This window comes from Spermophilus citellus (genome assembly GCF_964194105.1).
Source record: "Spermophilus citellus genome assembly, chromosome: 12".
In the NCBI taxonomy this organism is placed as follows: domain Eukaryota; kingdom Metazoa; phylum Chordata; class Mammalia; order Rodentia; family Sciuridae; genus Spermophilus; species Spermophilus citellus.
The window spans coordinates 58,068,328-58,083,891 of record NC_138198.1 but is presented as its reverse complement, the minus strand read 5'-3'; the positions used below and the strand labels follow the sequence as shown (position 1 = coordinate 58,083,891).

Sequence of the window (15,564 nt, the reverse complement as noted above, 5' to 3'; positions counted from 1 at the left end):
ATTGTCATGCATCTGGCCCTCCTTTGATATGTTAGAATATTGAATGATTAGTATTCTGAAAATTAGTCGGGATGCCTTCCCTGGTTATAGCTTATGGAGACACATATCCAAAACTGTCAGACAAGGAATATCACCGAGCTCAAAATGCCTCACAGAGCAGGGCGGGACCCATGAGGGGCATCTTCAGAATCATTACAAAACTAACTAAACCAGAACCTTCCCTGACCTATTGCTTAGCATCATGATGATCTGATGTTGGCCTCTCTCACTCCAGAGGAAATTCTCCAAAACTCGGAAAACTAGTTTCATGAAATTGGCTCAGTATTTGTGGATGCAATTGAATTTTATCCCCAATATTGAATTTAGCATTTTGGACAAAAAATTGATTTATAAAGAGTTTTATTCAATTGTCTGCTTAAATCCAAAGAGAAATGTTCAAGCAAAATTCCAGTGTGACTCTCGGTGGACTGTCCTTTGGCACATGAGCCCTGCCGAGGACCAAGCGATGCTATGTGCAGTTGCCTACTCCTGTCAAGTCACAAGTCAACCGTGCGACCTCTCTGTCCTCAAAGGGCCTTTGCCAGTGCAGAGACCTGTCCATGTCATATTGTGTCACATGAATGTCAGACCCCACTGGGACCAGTTCCCACTGCAGTCACTGTGGGTGTCTTTCCTTTTCCCACCTCAGTGTCACCCTTCCAGAGGAACTGGATGTGGTCTTTGATGATCATCTTACCAGTTGTGAATGATATGAAGAGCTTCCTGTGAAGGTTACTGAAGTTAGGCTTTTCTGACCCATTTCACCCTCATTATGCCACGTTCCTGAACACTGGTATTCACTAAGTGTGCCTGGTTACACTACCTGATGGTGCAATAACGCAGGACCGTGAGTCGCTCATGGTTTGGAATCACATTCCGACAGCGGTGTTAAATTTTTTTCGATGAGATCTATTTTTCTTTCCAAGCCTGAAAGGCATGCAAGGAAGAGCATGGGTAGTTTATTTTGTAGTCTTGGATACGTTTCAGAACTTATTGTTAAATCTGGAAGAATTTTATTAAAGGCCTTATTTTGATCTGTCAAGTGATTGGGCTTTCTAAGAGAGCTGTCTTAGCAATGTCAAGGATAAGAATGTGTGCAGTAGAATGCCACATGTGAATCTGTGACATGTAATATGGCCTTGCTGTTTGTGTGACATTGGCAGCAGGCCTTGGTGTGGTTGAAGGTGCCACTTCTCCCATGTCCATACCATGTGCACACATGGGCTGCATTATTGCTGTTCAATGATACCTTCCCATGGGTGCTGCGTGTGCAGCCCATCTCAGCACTGCCTGAGTGAATACTGAGCCTCCCTTCATTGATGAATACCTCACCATGAGGGCCAAGTGTCTGAGGATACAATGGCAGGATTTAAAAAGCTGGTTTCACACTAGCTCAGCAATATATTCAACATCCACAGAGCCTGCAGGGACAGTGTGGAGCTGGATCTGCATCTGAACTCTGGTCCACCTGAGAGCTTTCCTTCCATTACTAGGAGGCAGCGCTGGAGAAAGACTCCTCTTGTTATTTTCCTAACTTCCATTTAATTACAGTTTTAAAAGTCCTCAAAAGCATTTCTTTGTTTTTAATGTGCTAATTCTACTCACTCACATAACAAATTAGTTTCCAATTATAAAATTAAAATACAGTGCTTGAGATAATAACCATTGGGCTCACCAGTGTGCATGACAGTTGCAGAAGGTATGATTGAACACTGTTGATTTCGGAACTTGTAATGAGGGTGAAATGCTCCTTCTTGTGAGACTGTGTTTTCCCACATGACCGTGCGATGCAGAGTCCCTGTGACTCTGGGCTTCTGTAGATGCATTTCTTCACGGTCGTCCTCACTGTCCAACGTAATGCTGTAACTTTGGTTTGTTCTTGCTTTTTCTTACCTTATGTTGTATTGCATTTATTCCCTCAGGCCTGGACCCAGTACTCTGGGCCTGGTTTTTTTCTTCAAAATAAAATCAACAAATCAGTGCTTCTGTTCAAGGATATAGGGCCCAATTTGTTCATTCTACGTCTTCATGAATGGAGGCTTCAGATTCGTCTGAAATCATGGGCAAAATTACTTGAGTTTTGACCATGTTGAGTGATATCTAAGCAACTGATTTGAAAACAAGCCAAGGTTTTCCATTACTACAATGCCTAAGTCCAAAGTCAACTCAGACATCAAGATGTTACAGAAAAGAGACCCTGCATCTGCAAACCCCAGCAGATATGTTTCCCTGCAACGATGGTACAGTTCTTGTAGCATCCAAAATGTATATGCTGGGTCTCTTTTCTCTGATAAACTCAAAACTTATCAAAATGATAGAAGAATTGAATTTCTTAAAATCTCTGGACATTTTCTCTGCTCCCAACTCTTAACCCAGGTGTTGTGATTTTGCAGGGAAAGTAAAAGACAAGGCAGAGGCGCTCCGTTACTATCTGTGCCTGTGCCTTCTGGTCCCTAGCACTCCCCTGAGCCTCATTAAGTCCCGGAAGCTGCCTGTGGACCAGAGGCTGGCGGCATGACCCGTGTGGACTGGGCTGCTATGTTAGAAGCAGCCCAAGCAGTGTCACCGCTATCACTGTCATTGTCCTCATGTTTCCTTCTGTTCTTGGTGTTGCCCCCCCATCACCCCCATGGCCATGTGTGTTGTTTAACTGTTTGAAATGTCTCATCATGTATGTTGTGTCTCATGTGTCCATGTGGAGAAGCCAGGTCTGCATGGTGTGAAGTGAAGCGGAAGGCTGGCTGTGCTGGTCTGGGTGCTGAGCCGTCCCTTCTGGCCTCCCTGGAACAGCCCGGGCCAGACCCTCCACTTCCCTCCGGCCTTGTCTGAACCACCGATATTGCTGAATTGCAAAACAGTATTCTCAGTTATTTCAGTAACAGAATCGGTTGCTGCAGAGTTGATCTGAGTTAACGGTATAAATTTTACAATCAAGAGGGGAGAAAACACCGGATCAGCCCTGTAGAGGCCGGGTCTCTGGGTGGTGTAGACAAGGCCTCAGGCTCCGTGGACCCCACCCTGCCAACATCATGTAGCAGCGTTAGCCTGAAGTTGGTTCTCTTCATCTCAGTTTCTCCTCTGCCAACGTCTCTTGCTGCGGTCCTTCTATGGGCCATCTGTATATTTTTAGGGGCATTTTATTAGTAAGCCCCCAGCGGTCGCGTGTTTCTTTCAGGAAATAAGTGACTATTTTATTTTGCTTAGTGGTCAGGAGTGGAGATTATTACTTGTTTGAAATGGATAGTGAAGAGGAGGAAGAGGAGGAGTTGAAGAAGGAAGATGAGGGGCCACCGCGCAAGTAGCATTCCAGGTAAGTCTGGGGCTGGGAGGGGTCGTGTCCCCTGCCATTTGGAGAGTTTTTCTGATTAACAGGCTCCATCACAGGCCTGAACTTCTGCTGAGCTCCTGCTGGAGCTCTGAGCATCTCCTCTTCATGCTTCTTGGCAAAGCCACAGTGACTGCCCGAGGAGAGCAGGTTCTGTCAGGCCGTCATCCCCTCCGTCAATGCATCCCCTCATGCTTTACACAAAAATAAAGCTTCACTGGGTGAACTTTATTTTTGTGGTTGTTGCAAGAGATGAAGATTTCTTTGGCTTTGCTTTGGATTGCTTGAATGGAGTTATACTTCAAAGTATGAAATAGTTGATTATGAAAGTAGAGTGCTGGCTCTGTTTTGAATCAAAGGATCATGTAAATGCTGCTTCAGATTTCAGATCTGTTTTGTCTGTACTGCTCAAGATTGGAGGGTGCCCTGTAAGGACAGCCACAACCTCTGGCACAGTCCCGTCTTCAGCTTAACCATCTCTGGTTCAGACCCACTCCCTGGTTCCCAGCAGGCACTCAGCAGCCCGAAAGCTAGGGGTGAATGTGTCATCAAGTCTTGTTAAAGATGAGGCTGTGTCCCTGCAGTCGACTCAGGATGAAATCCCGTGTGCATCTCATGTACCAGTGAACCACACAATGACACCATCATTTCCCGTTTCTGACAGTGCAAGGCACCCAGGTCCGTCTCCATGCTGCATGCATGAGGGGCCTACGATGAGGTCATTGTCAGCTGACTGGCCAGGCCTCCTCAAGCTGACAGGCACAATCCACCCTGTCTTCCCGATGACACTGTGGAACTAAGTTATTCATGGAGACACCCTGGTTGGATGCTGTCTCTCTGGCTCTGTTGCCCCGTGTGGGCTTTTTGGTGACTGAGTTTGTGTGTGTGTGTGTGTGTATGTGTGTGTGTGAAGCTGGCTCACCAAGTACTAACGACTTGACTGCTTATTTCCTTCTAATGACTTGCACTCTAGCTGTCACCCATCAAGCAGCACAGGAGGGGACATGGGACATCTTCACCTTGTCTGATGAATTATGTGCAGTGATGGATGGTTTTCTTTATTCCTCACTTACCAGCAGAGCACGTTTTATTCTAGTTCCCATGGTTGGCACATTGCAACCTCGTTGATCTTAATGGTAGAGACAAACTTGTTCGCCTTCATATATTAACTACCAGTTTTTTTTTCACCTTCGTATTTTAACTACTAGTTCTTCTCGCCTTCGTAATATTAACCACTAGTTTTGTTTTCCCTACTAACGACTCTTACTTTGTCCTTCTTTGCAGAGAGCTATTGGGAAGTTTGCATCAGCCATTTTAGCTTTGCCCAAGTCTGTCATTAAACTTCCCAAAACTATTCTTCAGTATTTAATCAGAGCTGCAAAGGTATTTCATGTTTTACTGACATGTAGTGTGTGACTCTCTGCTCAGTAGAACTTTAGTCAAACACACCCCCTGTCTGCATTCTCTCTGTACTATAGATCGTACAAGGAAGGAATTGTACAGATGTAAAACACTCGGACAGCTTTTCCAAAAAGAGTGCTTAGAAGTCAGATTTCTTGTTGTTTGATTTCTTATTTTTAAGCTGAGACTATTGAAAAATAGAAAGGGAAAATGCAGACACGTGTACGTTCTGTCCTCCTCATGGTTCTGCGTAAGTCACATCTGGTTTTTATAAGGGTCACATCTGGTTGCATGCATTTGTTACAATGAGTCAAACCTGTGATGATGTTTCTCAGAAAGCTGGTAAAATTCTGCACAAGCTGATAAAAGACTCACTCGCTTCCATCGCCTTTTCTGCCTCCTTTTCGTCTCCGTCTTCTTAGATGGAGTCTGTGGTCTGGTTTCTACTCTCGGTGCACCTGCCCCAGCTGCTCAGCCCCACGTGGTCCCGTAGTTTCTCGCCCTTGTGGGATCTGTGGTTTAGGTACACTGTTTAAAGTTCTAACACACCACAGAGTGACTCAGCTGCCTGTGCTGCAGTCCCTGCACTATTGTAAACCACAACTAGCAAATGACAATGCAGGTATTTTCTAGAACATTCTTTCTCTCAAACTCAATCAAGGACAGGGCCTAAACCTCTTAGGTCTAAATACCCCTTGGGTGTGAAGCACATGGTTGGGATAATGACCATGACCATGCATCTTGCATTTTACCTGGGATCTTGCTTACATGCATCTCCTGGCTCAACAGGTGACCTGAGGCCCACATTCACTCAGCTGCCCCTAAGCTGCGGAGTCCAGCCCTGCAAGCCCCTCCCACTCTGCATGTGCAGCAGGCGGAGTTGGCCACCAGCAGCCCCTGCTCTGCTTCCCTAGGGCTTCCCCGAGGTAGGGCAATCCTGAGTCTCACGATTAACATTTAAAATTTACTTAGATGAAAGATTATAATGTGACATCCCCTGTCTTACTTTTAAAGAGTCATCTTCTGAGGGGTGAGGTCATGCACACCTGTCATCCCAGAGGCTCGGGAGGCTGAGGCAAGAGGATTGCAAGTTCCAAGTCAGTCTCAGCAACTTACCAAGGCCCTAAGCAAATTAGTGAGGCCCTGTATCAAAGTAAAAAATAAAAAGGGTTGGGGATGTGCCTCAGTGGTAGAGCACTCCTGAATTCAATCTGGTATCAGAAATAAATAATCATCCTTTTACAGACAGAATGAAAAAGGTACTGGATAAACCTGAATTAAAGCACAGAGGTGGGGAAGGGAATCCACTGCAACCAGGCTCTCCCTGTTTTAAAGAACACAGACATTTTTGCATAATAAATGTTCAGTAGAAAGAATCCCATTACCCCCAATATAGATGATAAATTTAAGATAAAGTCATATGAGAAAAAATTTATGCCAATGTCAGGGACGTACAGCAGTGGTGGCCTTTCACTGAGCCTGAAGGTCTTTTAATGCGTGTTTCCATGGAGTTTTCTACAGATGGTTGGTGTGGTTAGTGCCTGAGTCCCAGACAGACCAGCCCAGTTGATGACAGACACTTACAGCTACAAAGTAACAACCAGAAAGTCCAGGAAGAACCTTCCATCTCTTCAGTTGGAATGTTTCCTGTCTCAGCAACATTTGTCTGAACTAGTCAGACCAAGGCAAAACTGATAAGACCTTTCTGGAATTGTCACAACATCCATATTAAGATGACTTACCTGAGCCAGGCATGGTGGTGCAGGCCTGTGGTCCCAGCGACTCAGGAGGCTGAGGCAAGAGGATTGCAAGTTCAACAACTTAGCAAGACCTTCTCTCAAAAGAAAAAAGAAAAAAGGGCTAGGGATACAGGTGTGTAGCTCAGTGGTAGAGTGCCCCTGGGCTCAATCCCCAGTACAAAAAAATAAAAAATAAACACACACACACACACACACACACACACACACACACACACACATGGTTAGCAAAATCTGACTTCTCACCCTGGGCATGTCTTGCGTGACTGCAGGACCCCAGCGGAGCCCCGCCAGAGCCCCTGCTGCAGGGACAGGTTGAGGCCCAGCGCTGCCCTTGGTCTCCCTCATCCTACCTTCCCCTCCCAACTCTTTATTTTTCTACAGAGTAAAGAGTTCCTCCAACTGGTGGCCCTGCCACACTCACAAATCCTAGTTACCTATTTATTTTCTCTTTGGGGGATTCTTTCATTACTTAAAACAATATTGTCATAACACTTTTTTCTTTAAAGGAAATGTCACTATATGTTGCTCTTATACCGGAAAATTTCTGGAATGTTTAGTAGGTCAGATTCTTTTAAAAACATCCCGTGTTGCACTGAGGCAAGTTTGCTTCTTACGGTACTAAACCTGAAAGCCAGCCTTGACAGAATTCTCAGTCAACACACCCAGTGACTGCAAATCCCTTTATCTTGTCCTTCTTCAAATTCCATTTCATCTTCTCATCTTATTAAATATGTTTTTGACAAAAAAAAAATAGGAAATATTTTCTACCTCCTGGGTTTGTCACCCAGAAATGATACATATTTTGCATCTATGTTAATTTCCCAACTTAGATTTCTATCTCTGAGAAAACAGGAAGTGTTCTTTCTCAGCCTGTGGCCCTTTCCTGCTCATATGGAAAAGTCGAGTCCCTCTTTATTTTCTCCTGACAACACAATACCAGTGATTTATTTATGCTGTGTTTTTCAAAGACTCCAGAAACCTGAAAATAATCTAGAATAAAATGAAACTATCTGGGTTTATTAGAGCTCCCACAAAACTGTTTGACTTAATCATCACCATGGAAAACCCAGCTTCCCTGAGACCCGTGTTTGTGCTGCATGTTGAGCATGCCTGCCTGGCTTCCTGGTTTCTAGATGGCTGACTTGGTGTGTCAGGTTGTTCTTTTCATTTCTTCTGCATGACTCTGGGGACTTAGTGGGAGGCTGTTCAAAATTGCTCTTTCCTGATTATCGGTCATAATATGTTAATGTCACTTTTTTCAGCTCTTGAATGCAAATAACAAAAGACAACCAAAAGTACCACAGGTTTTCTTCCATGCTATTCTGAAATAACTGTTTGACCTTGCTATCATTTATTTTCCTCTAAAAATACTAATCCATTTGCAAGGCCCTTTCTCAAGTTGCTGGAAAGAGCTGTCATGCCCAGGGGGAGCCTGGAATGGGCAAGACCATTTCTCCAATGTAAGATCACAGAGAAGCACTGGTTTTCGACTCAGAAGTTTCCGAGTGATGGGAGAATCACTTAGTGAGGCTTCCAGATGCTCCTACTAAGTGTAGTGAAGACTCAGAAATTTAGGGTCACAAATGGCTGTGGTAATTGGGACTTGGAGAAATGATTGTTTGTACATACCCAAAGTCTATCTCATGATTCTCTGTGACACCAAATGAAATATGTGCCCATAACATCTGTTTTCCTGTTACATCTCAAGATGATGGGAAAAGCCCCCACCAGCTCAGCATAGGCAGAGGAGTCTGGTTGTCTGGTGGTCTTACTTTTAAAAAGTCATCTGCTGAGGGATGAGGTCATGCAGATCTCACACACCTGTCATCCCAGACCCTCGGGGAGCTGAGGCAAGAGGATTGCAAGTTCCAAGCCAGCCTTAGCAATTTATCAAGGCCCTAATCAACTTATCACAAGTTCCCTAAGCAACTTAGAAGGAGGTGAAGCTCTATTAGAACATAGTGCTGATCTCCCCGAGTTAGGAAGCTTTATGTAGGTCCCTGGTCTTTCCATTTCGAATTATTAAAAGGCCAGGAAATAATTGAATTTTCTCCCTTCAGTTTGTCTATCAAGCCTGGATTACTGACCCTAAAACAGCACTTCACCAGAGGCGGAAAGAGAAGAAAAAGTCTGCAAGAGAAGAGCAGAAGCGAAGACGGAAAGGCTCTGGGGAGGGTGAGTGTGGAAGGGGCAGCAGCTGGGGCCAGCGCCCTGGCCCTTGGCCCTGAAGCAGATGGCCCTGCAGGGGCAGATGGCAGGGAGGACACCCCTGAGCTCCAGGAGGCTCTCATTTGTCCCTTAGCACTCACCGCTGGGTACAGTGACAGGTTAAGATAAATACCATAAGATGGGAGGGGAGACAGAGCAAGGTCAATCCTAAGAAAACAGAAGGCAAGAAACTAATTTTAGGTGATAATAAGTAACCAAAAAAGAAACAAAAGAGGAGGCCTGAGAGTTAAGTTAAAGCTGGTCTTGGAAAAAGTCAATAAGAAAGACTGAACCTTCAGCAATTTGATTCAGAAAATAAAGGTGTGGGGTATATATTTAAATAATACTCAGGAATAAAAAAAATAGACAACATTATCTAATACACAAATAACATTATGGAAAAAATAGTTAGTAAGGAAAAAGAGAAAGATAACTTATTGCCAACATTCAGTTCAACATTATGCCAAGACATAGGACCTAAACACATTTCTAAGGAGAAAAAGCATCATGAAACACCAAAGCCAAGTTGAAGTGCAAGCTGCATGCTCAGGATCATTGTTTCATCACACACACACACACACACACACACACACACACACACACACGTATCACACGGAAGACTAGTATTTTGGATGTGTTAAGAATGCCTAAAAAGCATAAAAAAAAAGTTCAACCCAATAAACAAAATGCTATGAAAAATAATTCATAGACCAGAAAACCAAAATGCCCCCCAGGTGCCAAGTCTCACTAGTAATATGAGAAACACAAACTAAATATGTAGATATACTGGCTTTTAAAATTATTTTTACCTGTTGGATCAGCAAAGGACAAAACATGTCACAGATTTGGGGTTGGTGGGAAGGGATGTACTCGCACCAGCCTGGAGTGGTGCTGGAAGGGCCATGCGTAAGAATCTATTATTTTCAAAGGTCCGTGTTGTACTACAACTCAGTCGCACCAGTGGGTGTGTGGCTTAGATGAAGGAATGTCTGTACATGTGCACAAGTTCACGTCTGAGAATATCCATCTGACGTATGGGTTAATAACAAAAATTTAGAAACATCCTAAATGTTCATACAAAGAAACATTGAGGGCTGGGGTTGTGGCTCAGCGGTAGAGCGCTTGCCTCCCATGTGTGAGACCCTGGGTTCCATCCTCAGCACCACATAAAAATAAATAAACAAAATAAAGATACTGTGTCCATGTATAACTAAAAAAGAATTTAAAAAAGAATTGAATGAATTTGTGTTATCAATAGACGATATCATACTGTTCAGTGATTTTAAAATGACACAAATGGCTTTGAATCAGCATGGAGAACAATCCCCAGCATATTATTAAGTGAAAAAAGACTCTTTGCAAAACTACATGCACGTAATGAAACCATTCACGAAACAAAGGAAACAACTCCCTGGTATTTTAATGGATACATGTAATGTGCTGGTGTCTGCAAGCAAGAGGGAGATTGGGAAGGACACTCAGTACCTAGTGGCAGTGGTCACTTCTGGGAGAGTGGAGACTCAGTATATGGTCAAGATTAAGTGTTTTGTTTTGATTATTTACAAAGAAAATGTATCTACAAATTTCTTGTAAAATTAAAAAGGTAGTCAAAAATAAGAAGAAACATATTTGCTTTTTTTTATTAGTTGCTCATGACAATACGATGATCTTGACATACCATACATTTGAATCAAATGGGGTATAATTTTCTAATGTAACTTTAGTTGCAAAACCTCTCTACTTTTTGATCTTTCTTCCCCCTGATATGTCCTGGCAACTTTAATGTTATTTTACTTAGTTTCAAAAGACAAAAGCAACACACACTCCAAGCAATCAGTGGCAGGGAGGCAGGCCACAATTGGCCCAGGGCCCACCCTTGGGATCTAGCACCGAAGGGGCAACTCCTCACCCCCTGGCTTTGCTTCTACCCCTTTGTTACATGCAAAAGTCTCCTTTATGGGTTTTTCAAAACTGAGCTGATGCTCCACGAGTCTCTCCTGTACTGTTGTTAATAGCATCCCCAGAACTTTTCTCCAATTAAGTATTTATGAACCTGTATCATCTTTTCTTAATGGCTGTCAGAGATTCTATAGTACAGATATGCATCATTTATTCAATTGCATCATCCTTAATGGACGTAGGGTAGCATCCAGATTTTTGCCATAATGCTCAATGCTATAATAGGTGTCCTTGCAAAAAAACTGACCTATAGTCACAAGTGAGTGTCTTTAAATGTTTAGCAAAGATAGAATGTGCGTTTCCCACACAATAGGAGTCAGTTCTCGGAAGCGGGGACACCGGGCTGAGGGACATGGCTCTTCACTGTAACAGACATCTTCCAGGAGGGCTCAGCACCAGGATTCCTACAAGTCTGGTGCAAGGGCTTCCTCTTGCCACAGCTTCATCTTTCTGAGAAATGGAAATGGCTTTCGTTTTCATCTGAGTTTAGTGGACTCCCTGGCTGACAGGCCTGGGCATTCTTGTCTCCTGTCTTCTAGGTGATCTGAGCTGTGAACACGGTGCTATTCCCCATAGCTCTGCTGGGAGGCTGGCTCCTTCCTCTCAGCTGGTGTCACTGCTAGGCACACTGTCCTCTCTTGTGTGTCACACGTGTTCTTCTTGCTCATTACTCACAGTCTGACTTGGTGATAGTATGCTGTAGCTGAACCAGTTTTAACTTTTGATGTCATGTGTCTCAATTTCTCATTGTAATTTTAAGGACATTGATGTGCCTACTATTCACCTCAAAATTAAGCACATGTTTTTTCTCTATTTCCTACTCAGTTTATTTATATCTTAAATTTTTAGTTATTCCAGGAAATAGAAATGATTTTTAAGCTCTCACATGGATGCGTAATTATGTTGCCCCTACTTATGAAGTGTCTCTTCTCATTATTGGAGTTAAGATCCACTCTGGTGGGTACTGAGCTCTGCTTGTCTTCCGGTGTGACTGGGGCTCCGTGTTCTGCTGCACTCTCCTGCTGAAGCACTGAGCCATGTGCTTCTGAGTCTAGCAGCTATGCAGTTAGCTTCACTATTTAACGAGGCAAACTACCCTCACTACCCTTGTTATTCCCAAGCACTTGTTCTTCCGACACTTTTTGGCCAGTTCCAAGAATGTGTCCCTGGTCATCTTGCCGTTGGCTCAGCACTGCATGTCATAAAGATGATTTCAAGTGCAGGCACTGTGCTGCTTACCTGTAAACCAGAGACAGCAATGACCTAAAGACACTCACGCCCCAAAGGAAGTACTACTGGGCACTTTCTAGATCAAGGTGACATTTCCTCCACGTCCCTCTGGACATGGGAAGCACAGTGTGTCCTGAGGGGCAGGTGCTATTCAGTGCTTCCTCACAGTGGTTGTGAACTCCTTGCCACAGCCCAGGGGCCTTTTAGTTAGCCTGTCTTGCACATGGGCAGGGACAGTCCCAGAGAGGGAAGTAATGTGCCTGAGGTCACACAGCCATTCAGGAAGTAGTGGGTCTAGAGGCCATCCCAGACCCTGGGCTCTAGCACCCTCTGTCTTAACCAGCCCAAAGACAAATGCAGGAAAAGGAATCCTGATGGCCCAGGAACTGCAAACCCCACTGAAACCCTAAGCACAGACGAAACAGTGGGGAGCAGGAGGAAACAGGATTGCTTGTGCTCCAGCGAGTCAGAGATGCAGTGTGCACAGAGTGGCACCCTGGCCAAAGGTCCAAGGTCCTGTCTGAAGGCTAAAGAGCAGGTTGGCTTTGCTGACCAAACAGGAAATAAGCAGCTGTAGAAAATGAGGTGGGATCATAAGATTGACCAGACAGCAAGTTTGAAAAGGTTAACTGAAGTCATATCATCTTTTCAAATTTGCTCTCTTAGGGCTTCCAGATAAGGCACAAGAAACCCAGTTAAATTTGAATTTTCTAATTAAGGAATAAATGATGTTTAGCTTAAGTATAATTTGCATAAATTTTATGAAATATGCCTATATTAAAAGCTTTTCTTGTTCATCTGAAAGTCAAACGTTCAAGTTAACTGAGTGTCCTGTATTTTTACTTGCTAGATCTGACAATTTTAACCTTAAATTATAGGATAAGAAACAAACTGAAACCTTGTGGTGTCTTATTCAGATACTGCAAACCAAAATGTGTTAACATCATTCCAAAGAATCAAAAATTAAGATTTCATAGTGTACATCTGGAGTTGGCAAACTTTTTCTGTGAAGGAGCAGATAGTACATGTTTTAGGTTTTGCAGTCTGTGGTTTCAGCTGCTGCTCAACTCTACCAGGTGGAGTGAAAGTGGCCGTAGGAAGTACACCAAGGGGCTGAGCTCTGTCCCATTAACATTTGAATTTAACATAATTGTTACATGCACAAAATATTACTCTATGCAGACCTTTCAAACTATTAAAGATACAAAGACCAGGCACAACTCATAAGCTGTCTTCTAATAATATCAGCCAGCCAGAGTTGACCAGTACATGTAATTCTAACTCTGCAGTGAAGAACATCTGAACCCTGGAGCATCAGGGTGCATGAAGTAAACCAGACTCAGAAAGTCAAGAGCTATGCAGTTTCTCTGTGGAAACCAGAGAGAAAGGAGGGAAAAGGGGGCGGGAAGGAATCCTGAAAATAGAGGGGAGACCATGAACAGAGCACCCTTACTGGTTTTCTCTTCAGTTGTGGAGAGGGCACACAGCTGTAAGTGTGGGTCTGTCCATGTTTCCTTCTAGGTCAGTATGGTTCACAGGTCTCACAGGTACTTTTCTCTGAAGGTAACTCAGCTGACAACGGTATCACCCCTTCTTCTTTCTTTGGAAAATAATTCTTTCTTGATGCATTTTTTTATCCTTCAGTTTTCAACAGATCTATACTACTGTGCTGATAGCCAGCATATGATTGGTCTGTCAGTCCTTCAGCTCAATTTTTGGCTAATGTTTTTAACTGTACATTTTTTTAAAGATAGAGTGAGAGAGGAGAGAGAGAGAGAGAGAGAGAGAGAGAGAGAGAGAGAGAGAGAGAGAATTTTAATATTTATTTTTTAGTTTTCGGCAGACACAACATCTTTGTTGGTATGTGGTGCTGAGGATGGAACCCAGGCCGCAAGCATGCCAGGTGAGCGCGCTGCTGCTTGAGCCACATCCCCAGCCCCAAGGGTCAAGATTTGATAAAATCAGAAAGTTTAATTCCTTTATCAAAAACTTTCTTCAATAAAGCTGATTTTATTTTTTGAAACATTGAGGGTTTGGTATGAAGAAGAATACGATGAAAATTTGTGACCTCCGCCATGCTGTTCTCCCGAACCAGGGGCCCAGAACAGCGAGTAGGCCTTAGACTGGACCTTTGATGCTGTGAGACCCAAATACACACCCCTCCTCTAAATTATTCTCCTGAGGTCTTTTAGTCACAGGGTGTAAGTGCTTCTCAGAGCTGACCACCAGCAGCAGGAGATGAGTGTGGCTCATGAGTACATTTTACCCCAGGAAGGTCCCCCTCAGTGGAGACTTGGGGATAGTCCACGTTTGCACATGCACACATCAGTTGAGGTGGGCTGGACAATACCCAAGTGCTCTCCAATCCAAGTGCCTCAGGTCTTTCCTAGAGTCCCCAGTCCTGTGTCTGCTGTGAGTCTGACCTACACACAGCACGCAGCACTTCCAGACTCTCTAGAACAGGATTTCTTTTCCTAGCCCAGACTTTGAAATGTAGTGGGAAACGATGACTGAGCAGTTGCATCTAAGTGTGTAGGAAAGACAGTGGAAGTCCGGGAGCTGGTCAGTCTCTCTCCCGAAGCTGGCCAGAGGCCGGGACATGTCTCTGTCCACTGAGAGGGAGGCGCCTCCGGCTTAGTGTGCCGTCATGTGGCTCGGCGTGCCGTCATGTCCCTGGGTGTGCTCAGAGCTGGACCGGGCTCCCCACTGAGTGGATGAGCTGCCCAGAAGCGTCACTCCCAGGGTGTCTCAGCCTGCCTGGAAGCATCCAGGCACAGGGCTTGGCCAGTTGCCGAGGGCCTAAGGGATGGTCTGACCTCCTAAGTGGGAGCAAGAAAGTGAGGTCACTGTAAAGCAGGAAGGGGCTCTCACACACAGGACACCCTTTCTGTCATGGTCATTTATTTTTGGTACCAGGGATTGAACATGGGGGCACATAACCACTGAGCCCCATCCCCAGCCCTTTTATTTTTATTTTGAGATAGGGTCTTGTTAAATTGCTGATGGCCTTGCTAAGTGGCTGAGGCTGGCCTTCGGCATGTGCACCACAGCCCCCAACCACACAGTCGCTTTTGGCTGGGATTCAGTTTCCAGCCACCTGCTCAGTGGATCTGTGTCTCTATGCAAACTGTTCCTGCTGCAGCTTGGATTTGTGGGTGGAACAGCGTTAGTTGACTTTACCTGGCCCATGTCTTGGTGCCTTGACAAGCGTTACTGGCAGGTTATGATTTGTGCTGATTCTACGTGATTCATGGGCCACACTTGCAATCACATTGAGAGTGTCACGGTTCCCTGCCAATGCAGGTCCATTAGGCACTTAGATAAGGAGCTGGTACTGAGTGCTTTCCCGTCCTCCTGAGGGGGCCAGAGACCCAGAGTCTGCAACAATAACGATCTCAATGCTGGGAGAGGCTGTGGCTGTCGTGGAAAGGATGAATCCTTTGTTGGAACCATCTTGGCACTTCCTGGCCAGTGCTGCGTCTCGAGACATGGCCAAGCCTGGCTAGGCCCCTTGGCATGTCCAGGCAGATGGCCTGGGGCCAACACCTGGAACTGGAGCTGTCGACTTGAGTGGGCACTAAGACTCAGCTGCAGACACTGGGCCGACCCACCACTTGGCCATCTGGATGCTGTGTCTTAATG

The 15,564-nt window shown here is 44.6% G+C and overlaps 1 protein-coding gene across 1 annotated transcript in view; it reads left to right on the top strand.

Annotated features, from left to right (window-relative positions):
- The window catches only part of LOC308632044 (piezo-type mechanosensitive ion channel component 2-like), a gene marked incomplete at both ends in the record, with an annotated part of 215,161 nt that extends 201,124 nt beyond the window's left edge, over positions 1–14,037 (top strand). Inside the window, 5 exon segments of the mRNA XM_081263701.1 lie at positions 3,244–3,336; positions 3,339–3,349; positions 4,649–4,747; positions 8,586–8,700; positions 14,018–14,037. Coding sequence (XP_081119827.1) covers positions 3,244–3,336; positions 3,339–3,349; positions 4,649–4,747; positions 8,586–8,700; positions 14,018–14,037 — 338 coding nt within the window.
- Positions 14,038–15,564: the final 1,527 nt, after the last annotated feature.